The sequence below is a fragment of the Melitaea cinxia genome, chromosome 6 (assembly GCF_905220565.1).
Source record: "Melitaea cinxia chromosome 6, ilMelCinx1.1, whole genome shotgun sequence".
NCBI classification, from domain to species: Eukaryota; Metazoa; Arthropoda; class Insecta; order Lepidoptera; family Nymphalidae; genus Melitaea; species Melitaea cinxia.
The window spans coordinates 8,417,146-8,443,872 of NC_059399.1; the positions used below are offsets into that span (position 1 = coordinate 8,417,146).

At 31.1% G+C, this 26,727-nt stretch overlaps 2 protein-coding genes across 2 annotated transcripts in view; one reads left to right on the forward strand and one right to left on the reverse strand.

Moving 5' to 3' along the window:
• LOC123654550 (synapsin) overlaps positions 1-26,727 on the forward strand; it is a 68,140-nt gene that overhangs the window by 15,783 nt on the left and 25,630 nt on the right. The window lies entirely within an intron of this gene.
• Positions 1-26,727, reverse strand: part of LOC123654317 (tissue inhibitor of metalloproteinase) — a 40,130-nt gene that overhangs the window by 4,087 nt on the left and 9,316 nt on the right. The window contains exon 2 of the mRNA XM_045590228.1: positions 1,310-1,430. Coding sequence (XP_045446184.1) covers positions 1,310-1,421 — 112 coding nt within the window. The 5' untranslated portion in view covers positions 1,422-1,430. The remainder of the gene's footprint in view (positions 1-1,309; positions 1,431-26,727) is intronic.

The following is a 26,727-nucleotide window of genomic DNA, read 5'->3' on the forward strand; positions in this document are numbered from 1 at the left end:
TGAGCGATCACTAGTATTTTTAAATACCCATCACTAATGTAGCACCAATAAAATATGAAAAAACAAGTTGGGTATCATTATTGGAAGAAAAAGCAGGAGACTATAAAAATATTTATTCACATAGCCCTGCTTGAGGGCAGTATTATTTAGATCTATGATATTCTGTAAGGTTCCCCAGTCGGGCCTCTCCAGACTTGGAGCCAGGATATTACTTGCTAGATGGCGAATGCCAGCGCAACCCCATCTCGCCCCACCCAGGGATGACTGCTCACACGTGATGTTTTTTTTGTCAGTAGGATTCTGATACAACCCTCCGGCGCCCGCGCGCTGGAGGGTTATATCAGTCAATTTCCAGGGGTTATCCATGATGGATTTTCCCCACGTAAAAAAAATGAATATTACCTGCTGTGCCCTACCTCAATAAACACTCCATAAACACTATTGCAAAAGCCATAAAAAATAGTATGAATTAAAATAAAAAGGGTGTATACTTATGTACGCACGTAAGAAGTTATACTTCATAGGCTAGCTAACTTAAGGTGTCGGTTTTTTTTTCGTGATCGTAAAAATTTACCGTCATAATTTTTCCATAACGCGTCAAAAGAAGTAGGTAGGTATAACTTAATAAATACTTCCATAGATTACAGCGCAAGATATATCGTGTTCAAACATTAATCTAAGATGATTAATTGTAATTGATATTTATCTCTTGTAACATATAAGGAATAACATTGTACACAATTCATATACGTTGTGGTGACATATCATAGATCATCTTACTAAATATGATAAAATGAACATTCTGCCGGAAGTAAAAGAATATATTATTAAATATGTTACGAGTATATTGTCAAGGGATGCTTTTGACGTGGTTCTGAGGTGCACGTTTTTATAGGTTTTAAGTGAGTAATCTTCATATCGGACTATAGTATAATATTGAAAAAGTCAAGAATGTATTTAATGTGTGGTAAAACGCTACGTATATAAATTTATAAAATTTAACTTATTGTAGCAAAGTTTTTGCTTAGTAAGCCCCCTGAATAAGCGGTTGCTAATTACGTGGTAATAACAAAATTACAAATGTATTTTTTCATCGACTAATAATTATGATTCTTTGTTATAATTTTAATAATACATACAAAATTACGAAATTACGTTTACCTACAGGTTGTTCCAAGAGATATTTATTAAAATTATCACCATTGTGCACTTAAAGTGGTAGCTCTCAATAAATAAATAAAATAAATTGCTAGCAACTAGTTAAATATATTAATTATTGTAAATAATATATGAGTACTGTATGACATACCAAAATCACTTTTGCAAAAGTGTGTCTGTGGGTGGTCGAGAGAGCAGGTGCAGGCGTCGATAGCGTGCCAGCTCGCCGCCACCAGTGCTAGGGTCAGCAACCTAGTCAGCATGTTCTTCTTCTGTTAAAAAATAAATAAATTTAATAACAGCCTGTACACATCCGCAAGAGAAAGACTTAGTATCACGAGCGTAATGCTCAACACTCTAATTTACTTCAAGATACAAACTAAAAAAAATAAGCATGTCAAGGTTAATAAGTTGTATCTTGTTTTTAAATTGAAAACGCGAAAAATTCACACATTGCTTACTTATAGTTTTATTTTAACATATTTTTATTATAGAAGGGCTATTTAAAGTTTAATCAAGATATTTGTATTTTCCTACATCAGTTTTTACGATACATTGATAGGTACCTAATGCAAAGATAATTACGATTTATAACATTTATGACGCCGTGTTGGCGCAGCGGTCACAGCCATGGATTGTACCTGTTGCGCTGGCGGTTGCGGGTTCGATCCCCGCACATGACAAACATTTTTATTGGGCATACGGGTGTTTGCCGTGGTCTGGGTGTTTGTGCAGTCCTAGTGGGTCTCCCCACCGTGCCTCGGAGAGCATGTTAAGCCGTCGGTCTCGGTTGTTATCACGTACACCTAATAGGGATCGTTACTCATAGTAGGGAATATATCCGCCAACCCGCATTGGAGCAGCGTGATGGATTAGGCTATGATCCTTCTCCTACATGGGGAAAGACGCCTATGCCCAGTAATGGCATATTACAGGCTGAAGCGATATAACATTTATAATACAGGTTAACTTATACTACAAATTACAAACAAGTCCTGGCGGGTAATAAAATTCGACCGTGAACATTTTCGCATTAAAATTGCCTGCAGTTGTTGAGAGCGCAATATCAAAGACGCGAAGAAATATTAATTTGTTGATGCAAAACGGTGTGCTAAAGCACTTGTTTACTCGAGGGTGGTCTGTCTACGCTTTCCATTAACTAACCCGACGTTTACGAGCAGGTGTCATCATCTCGATTTAAGTTTATTAAACTTATGATTTCATCATAATAACTTTACTTAAATAGTAAGTATGTGTTTTTAAACGGTTTTATTTAGCTCACCCCGTTTGTTTTTAATAATATTTTTTTTAATAACATAATATTGAAACAGTTGTGTTTGAGTCCTTCAACCTTGTTTTGTGATCATACACAAATACATTTTGGTATAAACGTGATTAAGAAGACAATGTCATCATAAAATTGGAAACCAACGACCCAAAGCAGAAATAAATTGGTGATTGTCCATTATGAACCGAAAATTTAATCATGAAGCTCCTAATATACCGAGTGCAGCGGCGCATTAAGGTAACGAGGCATTCATTTGCCAAAAATAGTGCGTCAATGGAGATGATGTCTGATCGTTTGATTTGTTTTTTGTTTGGTGCAACTGGTTTTGAATGCCTCTAATTATAATGCAGCTTGCATTTCTTCTCTACAGTTCGTGATCGGATCAGATGGCGTACAACAAAATTACCATTGTGAAAACAATTTGAACTTACTTTTAAAGAGCTATTTTGAAATCCTAATTTGATAATTGGACTCTAATTTCTTTGTGAAATACTTTTTGTATTCGTAAATTTTCTTTATTTTAGATGGTCTCAATAAGGTCATTATTACAGCCTATACAGTCCACTGCTGGATATAGGCCTCCACAAGTTTACGCCAAAAATAACGTGAACTCATGTGTTTTGCCCATAGTCACCACGCTGGGCAGTCGGGTTGGTGACCGCAGTACTGGCTTTGTCGCACCGAAGACGCTGCTGCCCGTCTTCGGCCTGTATAACAAATTGCATGTAGTGAAATTCAAGATTATATCTTTGATCTTTGTAGGCAGTACCTAATTAAAAATTAGATGTCAAATCATTGATGCCTTGAAAATATTGGTATCGAAATATTTAATTCTAGTTGATGTTCGCTAGTATTTTTATTCGGATTGTTTAATCTTTACAGGAAGATGAAATAGGTAGTTAAAGTTTATGATCATTTATTTAAATATGGTGTCTCCATAGTTAAGTTTTTATTGTCACGGCCCTTTGTAAAGATTTGATTATTTTACGCGTCAAAGCTTGACAAAGAATAATGATACCTTTATTAGTGACAAAAGAAAATTTTCAAAAGCGCAAATGAGTAAATAAATTACATGCCGTCGTGAGACCTGTCTTAATCCGATTTACTCGTTTTATCTCACGTCCATTGATATTTACATTTTAATATTTATCTCGAGCAGCCTAGAGAGCCTGCTCTTAAATTTTTTTTTGCTGTACCATAAAAGCACATTCTCAGGTGTTGAACAACAAGGGCTCGTCGCCTTCTTATATTAAGGAAATAATGATGCTGGCTTTTTAATCTTTTTCCTTCAATAGGCTGATGAGCTATGCGAGATTAAAAAACCCAACGATTTTATAGCAGTGCCTCAAAGACTTTTTCGTCACGATGTCGTGACAACTGGAATAAAAGACGGATTAACGTTTTGTTATCGATAACATCAACATTCCTGATTAAATCGGATACTTTTAAAATAGTTATTGTAATAAGACGCCTACATATGAATACTTTAGACGAAATTAAAAAATTCGGAGAAACGAAGTCAATTTCATTACGTTCTATTTAGTACAACACACAATTTAAAAGTTTTGCCCTAATCTAGATTTTGTTTATGAAAGCATAAGTTAGTTACTTAGAATCTGAAATTATATATGTATTTTTTTTTGTAATACCACAATACATTTTCAATTAATTTAATTCGCTCATTTTGCTATGGTAACTGGACAACCGACAACTACAATCTTCCTCAATAAACCACTTGATTTTTGAGAAAGTATGTACTGCTTGTTATTCCCGATCCGTACCTACCAAATACCAATACTTTCGAATAATTGCGTTTAGCTATTTTGGCACTTATTAGATACCTTGTTTAAAGCATAGTGATAAGTAGCGCTTAAAATAATGAAAAGCGTAATTATTTTTATAAGTACACTTTACACAATTAGAATGTATGTTTATTTTTTCATATCGTTACTAAACACTATTGCATAGACTTTCTCTAGTACAATTTGTAATGGTGTGTTATATTCAAACACACTAACAGTATTAGAGAACAATAAGCAAGCTATTAAGCCCGGAAGGGCGTAGGTGTACTTGCAGTACCTCTTTACAAAGGCAATACACCAAGTTCTCATAAAGGTTTTTACGGGTGTTATTGACGTTTAAAATTCATATACATTGTGGAATAGAAGTTTGAATTTCAATTCGATTAAATGTGAAACGAATACACCATGTGATTTTATAAAATTTATATTTTATTTGTCACCCTACATTTGATTATTACTCAAGCTGTATTGGTAACATAAAAACGAAAATAAAACAGATTTTTTTAATAAATAAGAATATTATCATGGAACTTTATGTAGCTTTTTATGGATAAATTTGAGTCATAACGTGAGAACGAGTGAGAAAAATTTCTCGAAAAAAAATAAGATTATGTTATCAATAAATTTACTTTTTAACCGGCTCGAAAAAAGGAGGAGGTTCTCAATTCGATTGTGACTGTTTTTTTAAATATATGTTACCTTTCTGATGCTTTTGACTGGGTGGACCGATTTGATGATTTTTTATTTAAATCGAAAGGTGGTGTGTTTCATGTGGTCCTATTTAAATTTAACTGCGATCTAACAACTACTTTTCGAGTTATATCTAATAATGCGTATTTAATTTAGTATTTTTTCGTCGACCTACGTTGTATTATACCGCATAACTTTTTAATGGGTGTACCCATTTTGATGATTGTTATTTTAATCGAAAGCTAATGCTTGTCCTGTGGTTCCATAAAAATGTGATCGAGATCTGATGACCAATTGTTGTGTAATCTTTGATAAAGCGCATTTACTTGCCTATTTTTTCGTCTACTTATGTAATTGAAGTCGGATTTGTTTTCATTTGCGAGCAAACACAATTAAAGTATGTCAAAACATCAATACCACATATATATACATTGTACAATATTTAACTTAATCATATCTAACTCATGTGTATTTTTTAATACAAATAGTTTCATATTAACAAAATAAAAATATTATTGACGTAACAACCAATTTCTTAAGACAATTATTGCTTTCGAATAAATTATTAAGGTTCTGCACGTCTGTGGGTGTCATGATATTTAATATCTCGTTTCGCTTTAAATGCAGACGATGTAAGGCAGAGACGAAATTATCCAAAATGAGACTGACAAGACGTGAGATTGACACCAGGGATGTGATAAAATATTAGCATAATTTAATCACGATTCCTTTTACGGGCTACTGAAAAATAGAAAACGGTGATCGATTTATCCACGTATAGTATATAATTATATAAGTATAAAATAAATCGCTAAAAGTGTTGCTGCTGAGTACAAAACCCAAAAATGACTGGAACAATTCTACCCGAATTTGTTTTCTATACATAGTTTATTTCTTGTAAATTATTTGTACAAAGTTCTTTTGGAATGAAAACTTAAGAAAATTTCAGCAAACGTAAGGATTATTTCAAATGCACGCGTTTACAGTTCACAAGATATTACAACGTTGATCGAATTAGCCAGTAAATAAATATTTAAACTCGATTGTTTATGGAAAAAACATAGTCTCACCAATCGCGAAGCTCCAAATATTATTTACTTAAGTTGAACGGTTAGTTTAAATGCAATAGTCGGTTCAGTTACAATGCCGGTGAGCTCCATATAATTGGAACACATCCCTACACAGAATCCTACAATGCGGTTAATGGAGTTCTAACTGCATATAGTTGTCACGTTTTTTATGCAATCCTTTTTAAAGAACACGCAACGATTTAAATAATGCATGTATTTCTGAACAGCGAAAATAAATTTAGTTACTCAAATAAGGAAAAGAAATGCGTTTATATTTTTTCGTTTAAATATATAGTTTATAAAATATTGAAGATTATATGTTACTCAGCAAGAATGAAAATATGTTTATTTTTACTTGGACAAATTCTGAACGTAATCATTACAAAGTAATTTTAAAGGCACGTAGTCTCTATTAATGCTTATAATAGAGGATACAACGCATAATTTGCGGTTTGTCAAAGCATTAGGTTTTCCGAATTGTTGTGGCGACAGATAAAGCACTGAATGGTTTTATTGTTTGTTATTTGAATGAATCCAACAAATAAATTTATGTAATTAACCACATTTTCAATTGAAATATATATTTTGTGAAGCGATAATCTTAGAAAATTAATAATGAATAAGGTTTACAATTGATTCTAAAAAGTATCCAACAATATACAATTTTTCCAATAAAAAAAATTATTCATTTAATTAGTCAGAGGAAAAATATGATGCTAAGAATGTGTTTTGTATGAATTATTGAGTTTATTACAAGGTTACGTGCACTTTTAAAACACTATTTAGTCTTAGAAACTAGTTTGCTATTTTATGGCTTCGAAATTTACCTCTAAGTGAATGTTTAACTCTTGCATAATCTTTTGATGGCAGGCATCAAATACGTTACATATACAGTTTCGTTTAAGTATTCGTAACAAAAAAATTAGCGATCGAAGTATTTCAAAATTTAAAAATAATAAATCTTTTGTAGAATATAAAATAGCAAAATACATAATGAATAAAATGGACGCTAACAATCTTTGGCGACGCCGTCAGTTCTGTCAGAGTAGCGGTCTCGTTAAATAAATCTTTGCTTGCTACGTGACACATCAATCATTACCTTAAATAAATCAATCAATCCAGCCAGTTAAAACTATACATCAATTAACTGAAATGTTGGATAGGTGTGTCCATGGGAAGCAGATTCTGTAGCTTACGTGAAATTTGTTTTTAAATTATGTTGCCATAATGTATCTATGTAATTACTAAATTTTTGTTTTAGCGATTGTTTTTATTAAAAGTCATTACATTTTCATAAAATTTTTGACTGGATAGCATGGCTTTGTTATAATAAAACTTCTTAATTAAATAGCACACGACAACAGATTGATGTTCTCTGAATTGTAATTCGTCAAAGTGTAAACGCCACGACATGCTTTTTGGAACAATTACTTTGCATATTTTATATAACAATGTAGATGCACACGTGTTTAAAATCTGTTGGTATTTAAGTTCAACGTGCTGACAGATGCAACACCACCAACTCAATCGTGTATAATTGTTTGTGTATATAGATAGTTACTTATAATGAATAATTGCAGCAATGTAAATAAACACCGTTTTGTTTAACGATGTCTGCAAATAAAAATCATAAATATATTTTTAAGTACGTTCTAAAACCACTTACGATTGGTCATTTTATAATTTAACTATTTAGTGCTTAATAAATTAATTACAATAATAGTGAAGCTTCTACTTCTCTCTGCGAATCCAAATGCTGTGCTGAAAAAACCTGCTTACAATCACAAATTTAAAACTACAATATTTATAAATGTAAATAAATTATGATGACAAAATTTGCTAATGTTTCAAAAAACACATACATATATTTATTACTTTACCTAATAGCTTAATAGCATTAAAGAATATAGCCAGCCCCTCTCTTCCCGTGGGTGTCGTAACAGGCAACTAAGGGATAACACAGTTCCACTACTACCTTGGAACCTAAAAAGCCAAAAAGCCAATCGATGGCGGGATAGCCATCCAGCTGCTGGCTTTGAAATACACAGGCCGAAGACGGGCAGCAGCGTCTTCGGTGTGACAAAGCCAGCCCTGCGGTCACCAACCCGTCTGCCCAGCGTGGTGACTATGGGCAACACACATGAGTTCACGCCATTTTTGGCGTCAGCTTGTGGAGGCCTATGTCCAGTAGTGGACTGCGAAAGGCTGATGTGATGAACTAAACTAGTAATTGGAATTTTTTGGGCTCTTACTTTATTTATTTATTTATTTATTTAACAATTTATGTACACTAGGAAAGCAAAAGGAAATAGCTCTTATAAACAATGCTGGTACAAAGGCACTACTTATCCCATGATGGAATCTCTTCCAGTAGTCCTGCTACAGGAAACTTATAAAACAGTCTTTATTTATAGACAAAATAAAATCATATACAAATTAAACAGCATTTCAAGCACATAACACTCATTGTTAAGTAAATAACTGCTAAAATTATTTTATTGTTGAGGACAACTAAGAACAACTTGATTGGTTGTTGCCAGTATAAAATGAATTTCCCTGTTTATTTGACCTACACGGAACAGTAATCAATGGTACTTATAATACGCGATTGTAACAAAATTATTTAAGGACACGTTAAACTAATATATAGATGCGGTATGTTTTCTTTTTCCCGATAGCATGATGTTCACATTCCACGGTTATGACAGCGCGCGGGTTTCAAACAATAATGACAATAATTTTTAATGAATCAGATATTCGAAGGCGGTAACTTTGTAATTATTTGTTCATCTTGAACTCTTAATATTTATGATTAATTCACTAACGAGATAGTATCGATGGTATTTATTTTGATAATTTTCAATTTGATTAAATTATAATAAGCAAAAAATTAATTTTAATTAAATTGAGAACGAATTGATCCAATTAAAGTTAATTTCGCAAAAAGCAATCAAATTTTTTTGTCACTTAAAAAGCTGAAAATCGCTTACACAACAAGATAAAGAAATTATTATTGGTAAAATAATTACAGACACATTGAAATATTCAAAAACCTCAAAACATTAACATAATATGTTAATTAGATTTTAGAATACTTTCTATTAGCAGTGTGCAAACATTTCGAGTTTATAACATTTTGTATGCATGCATTATAAAAATTTGTATGCATGTTGTTCAAAATTAAAAACAAATAGTCAGTTGGATGCGAATTCATAGAAATAGTACATTTGTACTTTTTGTACAAAAATACGTACATAATTCAATTTCATTCGATTTTGCCATTTGACATCTGAGATTTGAGTTAATTTTCCAAAGCACAAGTTATCAGAGTAATCCATATAGGATAGGAAGTATATAACTTTAGTGTAAGATATTATTTGAAAATTTGTATTCACTATTGTGCTCTTTTTTATTTAAGGAGTATTTGACGAAAATGAAGTATAAAATTAAATTAGCTGATACGTAAGACATAACTAACTCTTCTACTCCTACTAAGAAAAGATTACGATACGACAAAAAACTAATAAAATATTCTAATATGGTAAACAATATTAACAATACTAAATAGAAATAGTAAATATATAAAATGTCATATTAGTCGAATTAGAAAAGTCAAATATGCCATTTAATTTGTATGCAATGTGGACATGTTCAGATAATATATCCACGTACATCTGAGAATGTTGGAGCCATGAAAGTTTGCAAAAGTACATAAACTTGTACGTTTTGTGCAATGTTTTGTCAAGCAATGAGTTTATTATGAGTGTACTTGGTGTTCGGCCAACTCACGTTTAATCTAGTGACGTTTAGATCTTCGAAATTTCCTGATCAGCACACATAAAAACTCTTCGTCATGAATCACTTATATTGTTTGTAATAGATTTTTACAAACTTAAAAAAAAATAAATTAAGCAAATTAATTTAATAGTGTTGAAAACAGTAGCGATGTTGGTTTCCTTTTTTACACTAATGAGGTTTAATTTCGCGAAACTATTTTATATTATTGATTTATTTTTACCTCAATTTAACCGCATCGAGTTTAACCAATTACTAGGAAATGCGACAATATAAACAACCTGTTAGTTAAGGAATAATTTTATGAGTCATGTCGGTCTCTCTGTTGTCTAAGAGGCAGTGAACTGCTGACCCCACAGTGTTACAGCAGACTAAGAAAAGGAACTCGACCGCCCACATGTATACACTTTCCTTAGCAGATAAAGCAATAACCATTTGTTTTAAGAAGATCCAAATACTACTGTGACTAAGCGGAAAGTTTCAAAACAAACTTGTACATTTGTATGATTACAAATAAATGTTATATACCTCTATAGTTAATTTCTAATGTCACACGTAATATAATTGTCGTATAGCAGTTGTTCATGTTGTTATACGCGAGTACGTTCATGTACATATACCTTTTGTACGTACATAGTAGGTACATACATTACCTTAGCTTAAGTTCTATTCAAGTATCGTTAAAGGTTTGATCCTATTTTGAAAACTTTATATACGTAAAACAATGTTAAACAATGCAAGAGTAAATGTATTAAATAATATATATTCTTAATAATTATTATAAATAAATTATTTTTCCAAACAAATAATATTATATGGTAACGAGGAAATGAACAACAAATGAAATCAATAATTACAAGCCAAAAAAGTTTCAATTACGAAAACTGTCAATGTGTGATACGAAATATAGCACGATTCATTCATTGTAATAGCTCCTCAATATTAATAAAACCCTATCGGTTCTTGATTTAGAACACAGCTTTATGTGAAGCTATCAGTGATAACTATTGTGCATCTACACATCGAATTAATTTCGGCACTCACATTCACAATAAGTACAGTAAAAACGTTTAGCTATTATTATTTTTTTTCGATTAATTTTAGTGAAAAATATATATATCGTCTGTAGGTATATATTTCTGTTTTTTTTTTTAAAGTTTGAATATCGAAATACTCTGTTTAATTTTAATTAATTTATCCGTGATTTATCTCTATATTTATAGATCAGATTTAAAAAAAAAAACTATTGTTGAATGATAATTCATTAAAAACATTACGTAAATGTCTATTATAAAATCAACGTCAGGTCAACTTATATAATTTGTAATAAATACTCTTTGAACTGTTCTACGTTTGTAATTATTTTTTAATCATCAGTCACGTTTATAGAGAACGATCATAGATAAGTACCTATATTAATAATTGGAGAATTAAAGAGTAATCGCAAGATATAAATAAATTTTAATTACAAATGGGATATAAAGTAGCATTGACTACTTTCATCATCATCATCATCATCACTTCAGCCTATCGCAGTACACTCCTGGACATAGGCCGCCGCAAGTTCCCGTCAAAAACGGCGTGAATTCAGTGTTTTGCCCATAGTCAACATGTTGGGCAGGCGGGTTGGTGACCGCAGGGCTGACTGTGTCGCACCGAAGACGTTGTTGCCCGTCTTCGACCTGTGTATTTAAAAGCCAGCAGTTGGATGGTTATCCCGCCATCGATCGGCTTTCGGTGGTAGTGGAACTATGTTATCCCTTAGTCGCCTCTTACGACACCCACGGGAAGAGAGGGGGTGGCTATATTCTTTACTGACGTAACCACACAGCATTGACTACTAACTTATAAAGTAGTTGTTCAAATATCTAAGGGGTATCTCAGGGGAATTGAGGTAAATTTTATTATACTAATCTAATTGTTGCCACATTTTACACGTACATATATGAAAGTTATAAAATGAATTTGTTGTTTTATAAATGTAAGGTAATAAGTTATCAATCAATACCGTAAGTTATATAATTTCCATTTCAATATATAAATAAGTCATATTAACGTCTATATTTAAATATTAAATATGAGTAATCGTTAAATTAATTAACTATGCAAATTTTTATTTTTCAAGACAACTTTTTATTTTTTAGCATGGAATATGCACATCTATTTGACTGTCATGGTCAACTAAGTACATCGTTAGCGAAAGCAGTATTAACAGTAACATTTGCGCCTAACTTAATCTTTCCAATACCGACGATACTGCAACATAGTTTTTAAACTATTACTAAATGTCATTTTAAACATAACTTTAATATCTTTTATTTTAATATTTAAAAAAGGATAAATTTAATTAAACTTACGTTAGTATGGATACAATATTTACCGATAAGGAGCTGTAAAAAGTTGATATAAATTATTATTTTATACAAATTTTCTTCTTTCTTTGTATGATATCCTCTGATATTCCTACGAATGAATATATAATTATTTACATGAAAGACAAAAAGTCATCCGCCTTCAATAGGTTACCTACAAACTGTAATAAATATCGATATCTCGTGAACAAAAAATATGACAAAATCTATAAACAAAATTAACATACATCAATGTCACCACACCATGCTTGATGCAGTCATAATATTTACAAATAATAAATTTAGAAAGCGGCAATACCTGCTCATAACTTTTTTCTTTGTGACTGTTGTACAAGTACAGATTATGCAAAAGTTTATACAAAAAAAAAACAAAGCTTACAATTTTATTCAGTACTTTATATATTGAGTGTAAGATATGTTATATTAAAATTTAACACAAGAGAAACCGTAAAGGGTCGCCTAGTTTTAAAATATAAGCAAGCTAATTTCAAACTAGCGGGCGCCGTTTATTTCAATTTCGGTTAGTAAAAGGTTATCGTTGGTAATAAAAATCATAAACAGTAACAAAAAAAAAAACTTTTTTATGTTTTAAACGATTAATAAGTTACTTGTTTAAAACATATAATATATTTTACTTTATATTATCTGTTGCTGCCGTGGTTTCGCTCTTGCTGAGTTGCTTCATATATGTAGGTATGCACAAATTTTAAGAATTTCATTAGGTAAATTTTTTCTTGATGATGATGAAATTTATTTCAATTTTATATTATGCTAGCGACGCACCCCGGCTTCGCACGGGTACAATGCTGATGCTAAATACTATCTACAACAAAAGATACGTTAGAAACCTTTGAAATTATCAGTGTTTCTGTGCCATACATATTCATGTATTATACGTATAAACCTTTCGATTGAATCACTCTATCTATTAAAAAAAACCGCATCAAAATCCGTTGCGTAGTTTTAAAAATCATACATAGGGACAGTAAGCGGGAAGCGAATTTGTTTTATAATATGTAGCTAAAATAGGAAAGCTCTTCATAAAGTCTATTATTTACCCTATGCCTGATATGTTTTTACACTTCTAACTTGAGAAAAAACTTGTACGAATATTTACAATTCAATTTTACCTATAGAGTGTTATTTGTATATCTTAGAATTTATTAATTAAAATAAGTAATTATGTAAGTAAAACTGAATAAATATTACAATAACAAATAATTAATATTAATAATGAATTATTTTAGGAATAATCATAAACAATGCTTTATATAGAAAGTCGTCGACCTTGACATGTTCGTTTCTATAAATTTCCTGTAAAGTTGTCTCATTTTTAACCGACTTCCAAAAAAGGAGGAGGTTCATCAGAACTTTTGACTGGGTGGAGCGATTTCGACAAATTTTCTTTTAATCGAAAGGTGGTGTCTGCCAATTGGTCCTATTTAAATTTATTTGAGATCTAACAACTACTTTTGGAGCTATATCTAATAATGCGTTTTTACTTGACGCTTTTTTCGTCGACCTACGTCGTATTATACCGCATAACTTTCTACTGGATGTACCGATGTTGATAATTCTTTTTTTGTTGGAAAGGAGATATCCCATGTTTAGTACCATGATAAGGAAACCAGGATCTTATGATGGGATCCCAGAGAAATTGATGGAAATTCTTGAAAATCCGCAATAACTTTTTTAGGGTGTACCGATTTTGATAATTCTTTTTTTGTTGAAAAGAAGATATCCTTAGTTTAGTACCATGATAAGAAAACCAGGATCTGATGATGGGATCCCAGAGAAATCGAGGGAACTTCTTGAAAATCCGCTATAACTTTTTACTGGGTGTACCGATTTTAATAATTTTTAATTTAATCGAAAGCTGATGTTTGTCATGTGGTCACATATAAATTTTTTTGAGATCTGATAACTACTTTTTGAGTAATCTTTGATAACGCGCAGTTACTTGACTATTTTTTTGTCGATCTACGTTGTATTACTCGTCGATGTAATTGAAGTCGGTTTTTTTTCGTTTGCGAGCAAACACAATTATATAAAGTACAAATACTTATGAATTATCAATCTCCACATGTTAATAATTTAGTATGTATCTGCATACATATTTCACAAATATAATTTTAACGAAAATACAATAATATTTATGTTTACATAATTATATTATCCACTAATCATAATATGAGGAATCCCGCGAAGTAAAATTGATGTGTATCCAACGTAATTCGTAGAAATGTCCTTTTATCGTGGCGGTGTGCCGTAAAGCTGCGTCATTCCAGTCCCTCACTGAATGGGCTATGATTCATTGTCATATATTTTTAGTATGATGCGGTATTCGTGTTATTTACTACGGAATACGATAATTCCCACGCCCGTTTTTATTTTTAATTAATATGCTAATAGTTTATATTAACACGACTGGTATAATTTCTTACTGACGCATATTAACTTGAAAAAGTTACAATAATATATGGATATTGTATTTCGAGCACGCGGTTCAATATTGAACGCGTAAAAATTACGTGTGGTGTCGTATATGTGTTAAAAAATAATTTATGGATTACTATCTCATTACCTTAATATTGGTTTCGTACAAAACAATATAATTATCATAAATTGTTTCCTTGTTGTTCCAAAAAAGGATCTTGTTTAAAAAAACGATACTACTGCCCATTATACTTCGAGGTCTCTAAAAAATGTAGACTCTTTCCACATAGCTTACATTCAAGTGCCATTTTCGTAGGACATATAATATTGTGAATTTAAACAAAAGGCTATTTTTATTTATTTCTTATCGTCTGGGAGCCTGAGTTAACCCTGAAAGCTTGGACGAAGTAAAAATAAAATCGTGCCCTATCTTGCATGAGAACCCTCTATCTGCTGGAAGTATCGTTCAGTTTTTACATCTTTTATTCATGGGGTCCCGCTCTCACTTGTTCTTGTATTGTCTACGTGTCTGCAATTATGAAATTTATGCTTTAGACCTTTAGGCAGAACACATTAATGGAGCTGAGTCATCGTCGTGCTTGAATAATCAAGGCTGTCCACTTGTTCAACGGACTGATGCTGATTTATCGGACTCCTATCAATGTTGATCGATGTGTCTGGAAGTACGATCCAGCAGTCAAAAAATTACAAATTACTTATAATGACAATAGTGTAATTAGCTTCGGAAGTGACAGTCTTGACCACATGCCGTCTACATATTATGTTGCCATTGGTAAAGCTTCCTTTCTTTGACAAATTATAGAAATTAAAAATAAGAAGTAAGTTTCAAATATCGTTGAGTGCATTGCAGTGTCAGCTTTTAGTAAGTTCATAAGATACGCGTCGCCTCCTGCTTACTATACGAGTATAAAACAAAAAAAGGAAACACCATGTTTATTTATTTAGTTTAAGATGGATTAAAAATGAATAGCATTGATTTCGAAAAATTAAGTATACTCACATTATTCTCAATTATTTTGTCAGCGAAGTCGACAACCGCTATACCTCTTCTATTGAATTTGACACACCTTTTAAGCGTTTATGTATTAAGTTAGATAATGGTTTCTTGAATCATCAACCATGGCAATTATGATTTGAAAGAACAAAAATAACAAATAAAAAATCATTTTTAGTAAGGAAAAATAAAAACATTTTAATATTGAAGTTGTAAAATTACGGAATACGTTTGCTTCTTGTCGTCTCCTTCAAGTCATAGATCAAACATTTAATAAACGAATGTGATGTCAAGTCAATAAACTAGTATTGGTCGTACATGTGAATCGCACTTGCAAAACGAATAGTGTCCACTATCAAACGTATCTATGCGAAACATATCCGCATTTCGATTCGTAAATATTTCGTTTGATGTCGACTAAGCAGTCGTCAACTTTGGTGATTTGTTACATTTATGTAGTTCAATTATATTCGTGAAAGGATTTGTATCGCTCAAGCCATATTGGCATTTAAAAATATTTGTGATATGATGTATGTATTGTAACTTTTTATGGAACAACACATCGTTATGTTTTTGAAGTAAAACTTCTTTACGCACGCTTGACTTGGGGAGGATGCATTGACATGCATTACGAAAAGTGTGATCGGGCGAGGCGAACGGAAGTTGAGAGGGATATATAAGTTAGTGAAGATAGAAAGAAAGAGAGTTAAGTTTCTTAAATTTTACTTCAGTCGTGTGGTCTAAAGCACACTCGTTTTTTTTTTACTTTTTTTTTGTATCAATTGAATAAATATCTGCCAAACCGTAGTGGGGAAAGAGGCCCAGCAGTAAGATGTTACAGGATGAATCCTATTAAAACAAATATATCTTAATTTTTCCAATAAGAATTTATCACGCAATAAGTTTAATACACTTCACAGAGAAGAAAATTATTATAAAATCTATTACACGTATGTTAAAAGCATTAAAAATCTTGTAATATCAGGATGCATAAACTAATTAGTGTGTCAGTTACAAAAATTGAGTGTGAACGAGCGCTGTCAACAAATTTTATCAGCTCATCAAAAATTGTATTAGATCTGGTCGTACCACTGCTTAAAGTAGAAGCGTCTTCGTTATTTATAATAAGATTTTATAGTCATTTTCTGCATTACTCGAATAACGTGAATATTGTATAATAAATAACCAATTATATATATATATATATATATATATATATATATATATATATATATATATATATTGTTATAATATTGACGAGAAAAATAATAATACTTAACTTTTTTGCACTAGCATAAAATTGTTTTAGTTTTAAATTCTAGAAATGCTTGTTTACGTAACATCTATATTAAGAGCGATGACTTCGAAATCTGCCGACATAAACTGAAGTTTATGATAGCTTGAGTCTTTAAAACGAAATTTAGTTTATGAAAGAGTGTTCGAAACTATAAGAAATGCGCCTGCACATAAAACCAGGTGGGAATAGAAATAAACGACGATGTTGAAGCTCTTGGTTTATTTGTGATGTTTGACGTCGGAAAGAAAAGTGAACGTTAGACCCCACAGTGACGCGACTTGACCTGTTCAAAATGCTGATTTTAAGATGTATTGCCCTTTGTTAGACGGTCAGGCCTTTGAGATGTTTTGTACAGAATTTGAGAGACTGCAAATGCGGTGGCAACCTGTTATTGTATGTGTGAATGAATACCATTGAAGTATAAAGAATGACTTCATTTTTGTATACACTGGCGGTTCAACTCGTTTAATTTTTTGTAAAAATTACAATAATTATGGTTAAAACACTGCAAGAATATAGTACAATACGCCCTGTATTGTAAATAATACATAGCTTGTCACATGTTGTATAGAGCGTATCCTTTTTAAATTTCATTCATAATGACTCACTGTTTTTCCGCTTTCCCAAGTGTCTCATATTCATATAGCATTAGCATAGTTTCACCAATTCGCAACGCTTGCGTTAGGTGGTAGGGCGTAGTTACGACGTGTCGTTTAGTCGTTCGCTAAATGACTAGGTACTCGTTGTTGCAGAAATTCATAGATACCCCTTATACGGTTCTAGAGTAGATATCTATTATAACTTTATCGTAATTATTTGTTAAAGAGGCTTTAGAAAAACTGTAAGATTATTAAAAAAAATGTGTATAATAATATTAATTTATTTTTAAATAGTAAACAATATATTTCATTATTACTTTTCAATTATTGAGATTATAATGTAAATTAAATGGAATATTGAAATAATTATTATTAGATAGGCATCACAAAACAAAACTATTATTTAACTTTAAGCAAGCAAGTCAGCTGCGATGTAATGTGCTGAATATATTACATCGATCCTTGACTTTCACCTTAGCGAAAGAGGATAAAGAGATGTTTGCACCTGTGGAGTGAAATTAATAATTCGTTACAACGCTTCGTACGTTAATAATAACGTGGATTTTTTTCACACTACCGTAGAAAAACAGGAAAGTAAATCTCACACATTTTCTGAACGCCTCGATGAGTCAGACGTTTATTACTGTAAAAACTAAGAATAATATTCCTAATTACCGCCTACAACAACACGTAAAAGAACTTACGCAGTATTTTGTTTACATTTCACTATCTGTCTGTTTGCGTTACGTGAATCTAATTCCAAACAGTAACGTTTCTCTAGGTCGTAATGGACTCGACCTCGACCCAATTTATTAACAGACACCTCGTTTAGATATTGAGAGCATTCAATATTTTGAATAATAAATTAGGCGAATGAGGCGAAGACCATTAATAAAGATGCGTAAACCAGTCGAGACTTGAAACGAATGCGCATCCCTTGCATTGTGTACAACCAATATTAATAAAAAAAAAAAAAAAAAAAAAAAATTAGTCATCAACACATTTAATATTTTTAGCACTCACGTTTTATTGTAATAACTGAGTTCAATTCAATAATATATGGTAAGAGTTAGCATACAGAGTTTTAATATTTACTTGCAATCTCTTTCTCTTTCGTATAATGGCAATAAGGAATGTGAAACCCGTGTTGCGTGACCGGTCGACACCTGGCTAATGTAAAGTAATCTGTTTCACGTCTGTTCTATGTCAAGGCTCGGTCGCCTTTGATTAGGGTTATACCTTAATGTATAATCTAATTGCCATTGTAATTAGCTACAGCAGAATATTGTGCACTGTTACATCCATCAAACGAATGTATTTTTTTATATTATGATAGGCTTGCGTTTAACCACTATTTCGCCTGATGTTAAGTAAAAATGCGGTCTAAGATGGAGCACGCTTACCTAGAAGTAACCTATTCACTCGTGACTTAAAGATCCCCAGGTTGTATTTATCCGGAAACAGACATTAATTTTAATGATGTATGTAAAATACACCATTAAATTAATGAATCGATAAAATCCGCAATGGTTAAGTTTTTCATTAAACTTTGTATACGATGACAAAATTCATATAGGTGCTACAGTGATAGTTTAAGCAACATAAATCTGTTTTATGTTACGGCTGCTATTTTGTCTAAGATCAAATCTCAATGGAAGCAAATGATTCATGTTACAAATTATTACACAGTTACTTTGGTCTGCAAATGAATCCAAGAATTTCTATGAATGATGTTTTAACGGTTCGAGGAAGTTTAGCTCAGGGCGACAAATTGTTCGATATGAATCACGAACCTTTTATAATTTTATTATATTATTGCGTTACGCCTATTGTGTAAAAGATAAACTAAAAACTGAAAGTGCCGAAACATAAAAAAAACTCATACATGATATCTATTAATAGCAATAAAATATTCAACTATAACGAATTCAATTTTTAAGTTTGAATATTAAGTGTGTTGTTTTTATTTTTTTTATACATAATATATCAATGTCAAGTAATCGATGATTTAATCATAATCCTTGATATTAAAAGAACACTGGTTACCCGTTTCAGAAGTTAATTACAAAAGGGTGACGTAACCTGTAGTTGTGACATTTTGTTCTTTATATTGTAGTAAACGTACTAAAATACTAACGCCAGCAAGACATATGAACCGATATTGTGATATCTCGTTGGCTGGTCCGTGTCAGAAATCATGTCTCTCGAGAATTGGTGCCAATTTATCTGAAAATAGTGATTATTACTGACGTAACATTACGCAGAACCGTCTATTGGATCTTCGTTTTGTACAACACATTGTTAATCAAATAAAATCTAACATTAAGGCAATGACTTCATACACCGCTGCACCTAGTGCATTTGCTGCACACAATAACGCAGTTCGTTATTTTGCGATTGATGACTCGATAGTGTATTTCAATTTATGGCGCCATTGAATACTTAAAGCGTACGATCATTACCCCAGTTTCTATGCGACCATGTAGAATAATGTTGCTAGATACGGTTAGCTCGAGGAATCAGTAATGAATTTCACTCTTCAATAAAAATATGTCAAAGTTATAATTGAACGTGATTCATTATTGTTTTTGTTTTTTGTACGGTAAATAACTAGTATATTTGTACAGATTTTGAAGCAAAAATAATTCTTCGTCATAAATCTAATAATTAATATATGAGGTAACAGTCATGATGATAAATTTCATCATGGAACTTCCTCTAAACGTATCCTGAGACAGATTAGCTAAGCGATTGTTATCATGTTAATCTTATGCACGTCGAATTGCTTCTATCGCTCTTGCGTTGCCTCGCTCGGTCGCCACGTATTTTGCTTATCTTAACTCGATTACAGGTAAGGTTAGCGAACAATAAGATGTCAATATAGTTAACATTATGAAGATGAAGAACGTTTCACGGTAGAATGAATAATTTGTATGCATAGATGAGTATGCAACTTCACTGATGTTCTGTTATCAAATTACATTTTGAAATGTTTAAAAAAAATATGTTAAGAAACATTGAAGCAAGGAAATTAATTATAATAAATTCAGTTATATTTATTGAAATCTTTGACTGAGCTTTTATTTCTGTCTTTTCAAAATGTATTGAAATCAAGGTCTTAATATTGCTGGTAATTTACTACAATGAAGCTTATTTAGGTATTAGCTATTACTAAGTTTTGGCAACTGTTTGTTGTAAGCACAAACGATTCTTTTTAAGTCGGTACATAAATATCGTTAGTTAATGGCACGCTACGTTGACGTATCGGTTTAACGCAGAAAATTAAATTCGTGGATAATTTCCGGTCTTTTAATATGACTTGTTTGTTTGTAGGAGTTGTGTTGGTGGCAGTGCCCTACATTCCACCTAATCAGTGTCATAAACTAAAACAAACTACCTTAAAATTATAATTACAAACATTTTGAAAGATACATAAATCTTTAGAAAAATATTTTGTAACACTTCAAAATATTTAGTGGCAGTAAAATTAATTCGAAACTAAACATCACAGTAATTGTACAGTAATTTAAAATTAATTGAAACATATTTACTGACATTGTCCAAGAAGGTCTAACTATTTTTATTTTGTATTTGAATATTTCAATTTTAGTCTTTATAAATTAATTTGCCATGACGGATTAACCGATTACGTCTCTTACAGATTTGTTATCGTCAAGATACTTAGTTATATGTAATGATTACAAGTTAATCTAGATATTAAAATTAAAAGTAACAAATATTTTTATAACATACTTACTTTTTTTCTGAACGTATTTTTTCATTAATTTTATTGAAAATTTTACGCTTCAGTCTGTAATATCCCACTACTGGGCATAGGTCTCTTTCCCCATGTAGGAGAAGGATCAGAGCTTAATCCACCACGCTGCTCCAATGCGGGTTGGCTGATATATTCCCTACTATGAGTAACGATCGCTATCAGGTGGGAATTGAAAAATTCTGTGGGAAATTTGGAAATTAAATGGGAGTAATATCCGAGGTATGAGTAACAGTTTGTAATGTGTATATCGCGTATTACGTATGGACATATTAGCGTAAACTATGATACTGTTCTGAACTATTTTAAGACGGTTTTTATAAGGTCGAAATATTATTTATTTTAGAGAAGTTTCGATAACAATTTTATTTATAAATATATTACAAATTTGTTAGTAACACGTTTAGATCGTTGCATAAATCAAGTGTAGTTAGTATGTGCATCTATACTCAAAGTAAGACAAACAAATCTAGTTCTGTAGTTTGAATTTACCTACATTAAAGAAAAATTACGAATCCACATATTACATAAGAAGACTTTATGACGTTAATGGTTATTAAATAAGACATAAACTTAAACAGTTCACGTCATAAAACTGTCGCGTTCACTCGAACGACTTCTATTGATTCATGGCTGGAACCGCATTCTTGCGCCTTTTATCTTGTACCTATGTTTTATTATAAACTTGAAAAGATGCAAAACATAACCAAAGTCTTTAAAAAGTATAAAGTCTGAATATAAAAATAAATTCCGAATGTCTGTATTAATTTAAAATTGCTTTTTCAGATATATTTCATAGAGTACATAAGAAGAAAAAATGTAAAAAGCAGTTTCCTTTTACGTGTGTGTAATTAGATGCTGATAAAACTTCCATAAAGAAACTAATATAAAACATTAAAATAGATGTTGATAGTTTTATGGTCTATAACTACTAATATCACCGGTAAGCGCATTGCTTTTTGAAGTGATAATAATAATACGCATATTCATTGAAATATATGGGCCAAGTATGCAGTAACGGTGCGTATAAGCAATCTGAGTCGTGGTCTAATTATAGTGCAGTAGTAAGTTGTGACGCGTCATTTGATGCTCAATGAATTAATTATTATTTTTAATTTACGAATCATTGAAAGATTGCAATATAAATTTCTATAAATATTGTTCTATATTTTAACTCGCATGACGTGTAAGTTACATTCAGAATGACGTAGGTACATAAAGTTGTAGACTTTGCCGTCTCTTTCACTACATCTTCTTTGCATTCATTATGCAGGTTATTTAAAGTCAGTTACAATTAGATTGCATCGAATAGGATCGCAAGCTTTTAAGATAAAATCTGGTCTACAATATAAACACAGTTTATATTAAAATTAAAAGGTAAGTGGTCATAAATTTATTTCTTGTTAAAAATACTTATAAATAATATGAATGCATTTGAGGCATAATTTGTTATCTTTTGATTACTGTATCAATACTTGATAAAGAAGATAAATATATGTGCTTCAAATATGAAGTGCATTTCTTTTTTAAAACTTATCAAGATATACAACAGAGTAGGTTTTACATAATATATCTATTTATGTTTGATAAAACGTGACAAGCCACTTGGTCACGATCATATTGTTATCGATTGAAAATATTTGTTTAAAAAACGTGTTAGACAAGAATCTGTTAAAGCAATACCCAAAACAGTCTCGTTGGCTTCGATTAGCACGTCAGTATTTCGTCTTATATTACATCTGACGTAATATTGACGTGCTAATTAAAATCTAAAAACGACTTTTAGACTTTTTTGTTGCTGTTGCTTTGTATTATGTTTTAAACTATGATTAAAGATACTTATATTAAGAACTATATTATGTTTTAAACTATGATTAAAGATACTTATATTAAAAACTTGTTTGAAAAACTGCCAATTTCTAAGTAAACAAGAGGCTTAACGTTTGATTACTTATGAGTTATTTTTGTAAAAGAAAACATCGTCAAGTTTATTATTAACGACTTATGAAAAATATAAATCGTTTTTAATTTAACAATTACGCCGAGAACATAAATCATCTTCATAATTAGCAGACGCTGTTTATTTGGGCGAGGTTTTAAAATCGCTTACTGCATCTTCTCACGGACCATGGCTCATCGAATTGTCCAACACTTAGATAGTTGTGTTAAATCGAAACATTGCAGCTAACCCGTTTTTAGAAAGTTTTGGAAGAGTGCCAACGGTCGTTGTTCTGTATTGAACACTTGCATGAATTTTTGGTTCAGTACTAAGGTCAAGGTTAATCAAGTGGACGATTAGGTCCACTGCGCTTTATTATAATTTCACTTTACTTGTCATTGTATAAGTTGTAGGCTCATCTTATATATGACTTAATGTTTAGTTTTTATACTTTTTTACTATGGCGGGATTATATTATTTTCTATATCGAAATATTTTTGTAAATCTTACTAACAAACGTGAAAAAAGTATTAGATTTCTGAAAATTAGCATTAGGATAGAAATATCTATCTATATCAGTAAAGGCTAAAAAATAATAGAGAAAAGTTATTTTACCTACGACTGGTACAAGTACCTACCTACCTACCTACCTACAAGCCGAAAAGTTACGGTCATTTTATATGTTTTATTAAAGAAACAATATTAAAAGCATCAAAAAAAATTCAATTACATAATAATATGTTAATTCCGAAGTATCTTGATAAATTTTGATGGTTAAGTTTATCGTCTCGAGAACATTACGATATAATTGAACGGATACACGAATATTAATTACGTGTATGGTAAATTGGCTGAACAGTAGTAGGATAGTCTTCCTCAATATCAATAGATTTGTTACATTTTTAATTAAATATATTTATGCTTGTGTTTTATATTAAGTGAAACCGTAACAGCTTACTTGTATTATTTCATAGGACTAAAACAATGATAAGGCGATATAAATTGTCATAATATGTATTATAACAGTTTTTATCAACATGATATGAATAGGTGTATCTATAAAATTTACATGACATAGGTACTTTCGCGTTGATAACAATGGCATTTCTAATATAAAAGTAATTTTATGCGTACTATAAACAAATGGGAAAAATAATACTAGCTTATCTTTCTAAAACGTGCATTCCCAAGATGTGCCAGATATTAAATCATACATCGTCCAATCTATTCGTGATCAGGGGTAAATTAATTATTGTTGCATATAAAATATTATGGTGGCTATCATTGACAGTCTTGTAAGTATTGATTTTATTTTACTAAATACACTAAAACTCGAAAATAATAAATTAAACCTTGAAATATCTAAAAAATATTTAAAGAAAACAACAAACAAAGTTCGAAATACTGTGACCATAAAATTAATGTGTTCAAGTTAAATAAATCATCCATATTTAAAGACAATATTCGAAGCTAAATGCTCAATGTAAACTAGCCTATAAAATGCAGGTAATCAGTATACTATGCCAAAAATCAACAGAGCTCAACCTTGGCCGACTGGAGCAACATAAATTGTGTTTTTCACAGGATGTTTACACAAGATATCATTTGGATAGGATGACGTTTATAACATATTTTATGGAATAACCAATAGCATTATTTAATAAAATAAAGTTTAGTTTTTCATCGGAATCCGGGTGTTCCTCATATTTATAATATGTAAATGTTGGCAAAGGGGAAATTATGTAAACAATAGCAATAGCGATCTCGACCTTGAACGTTGTAGCAAAAACGTACGAAGTAAAGAACTGTGCTTATCTCGGAATCAACCTGTAATTATTACATCATGCTACTTGAATGTAGTGACCACACTTTTTTTACCTTTGACAAGGCTATAAATGGGATTTTGCGTATAAATATGTTATGAAATCATTTTCTTTTTTGCTTACTGAGTAAAATGTGCGCTAACGTACAAATGTATTAAAACATTTTATTTGATTCTTCGTAATACTTGTGAAATAAACTCATAACATAATTGTATATCGTCCGCTTTCTTAAAATTACATTATTTTATATTCGCAGAATGTTATGTAATTGTTACCTATATATTACAGGTTGCTTCATATGGGATGACTGTACATTTACAAAATAAAGATGAGCAATAAAAGCGAAAAGAAGTCGTAAAAAATACGTCGGGGTCGATACGAAACGACTCCGAATTCGTTTATTAATTAAGCGTATAGTAATCGAGCTTAAATGAAAAAAATGTTCGTCATTTAATCCGACTACTGTTTATTTATGAGACCCAGTCAACATTATCGTTTAGTGTGTCGTCTTTCCTGAAATCTTCATCGGTCATGTTTATTTCTGGAATGACTGTGTTATTTATAACACAAGTCTAAATTAACTGTTGTAATTAGTGTACACTATATAGACAAGAGACTGCAGCTATATGTTCGATATCTACCAGGAATCAAAAGAATTCATAGATCAAAAATTTATTTGAAGCATCTTTCTCAAGTTTTACAATAAAAACAGTTAAATAATAATTGTTATGATATATTAAACCAGGAATGTAACCTTAACGAATATATCGAGAAATGACTATTGATATGTTGCAAGGATCAATTTCTGAACCTGGCCATTATATGATATCACAGCCCACAATATCGGTAAACACAGCATGCAGCGGTAAATAAGCGTAAAATATGGAGGCATATTAAAAATACACTTGGCTCTGTACTTCGCAGACGATTTGGCAAACACTGCACTCATAACTTACCTACCCTAAAGAATGAGGATTCAATGTAATATTTTTTTATGAAATGATATCAGTATTTTTTAGCTACGTTTTCGAAATTTCAATAGTCATAATATTATGTTTTGTATTATAAAACGGTGTTTACGTTTTATTAAAAAAATGGCATAAACCTGTGATAGGGGTCTAATATAGATGTAATTTAGATAGTATTCATGATCGTTATATAACCATTACATGTGTACGTCTCTAAGAATAAAAAAATGCAAAAATGCAGTAAACATATTATGTTTCTTTTAAAACCACCTTTAAAGCCTCGTAGTTTAAAGTAAAGCCCTGTTTATTCTCATTCATACTTTATATATTATACTATGTACAAGTTACAAAATAGCTACAACTTATAAAGTGTGCAATAAGTGTTTTATTGGTATAAATTGCTTAATTGATCCAGTACTACCAAGACAGGATTTTTAAAAAGATTTGCACCCAAAAAGGAAATGTAACTTGTCACAAAATTGATCTTTTAAAATCCGCTATAAAATAAATTATAAAATGAACGTAATGCGGAGATTAAAATGCAAGAGTCGTAACGCCCCGGATTCATTGTGATTACAAAATAAAGGTGTCTGATGCTTAACGAATATAAGAATTTCCGACTATTTAATGACGACTAACTTTAACATTATTGACGAGAACTTAGTGACAAATTGACATTATTTTCATTTCCTTGATAGAC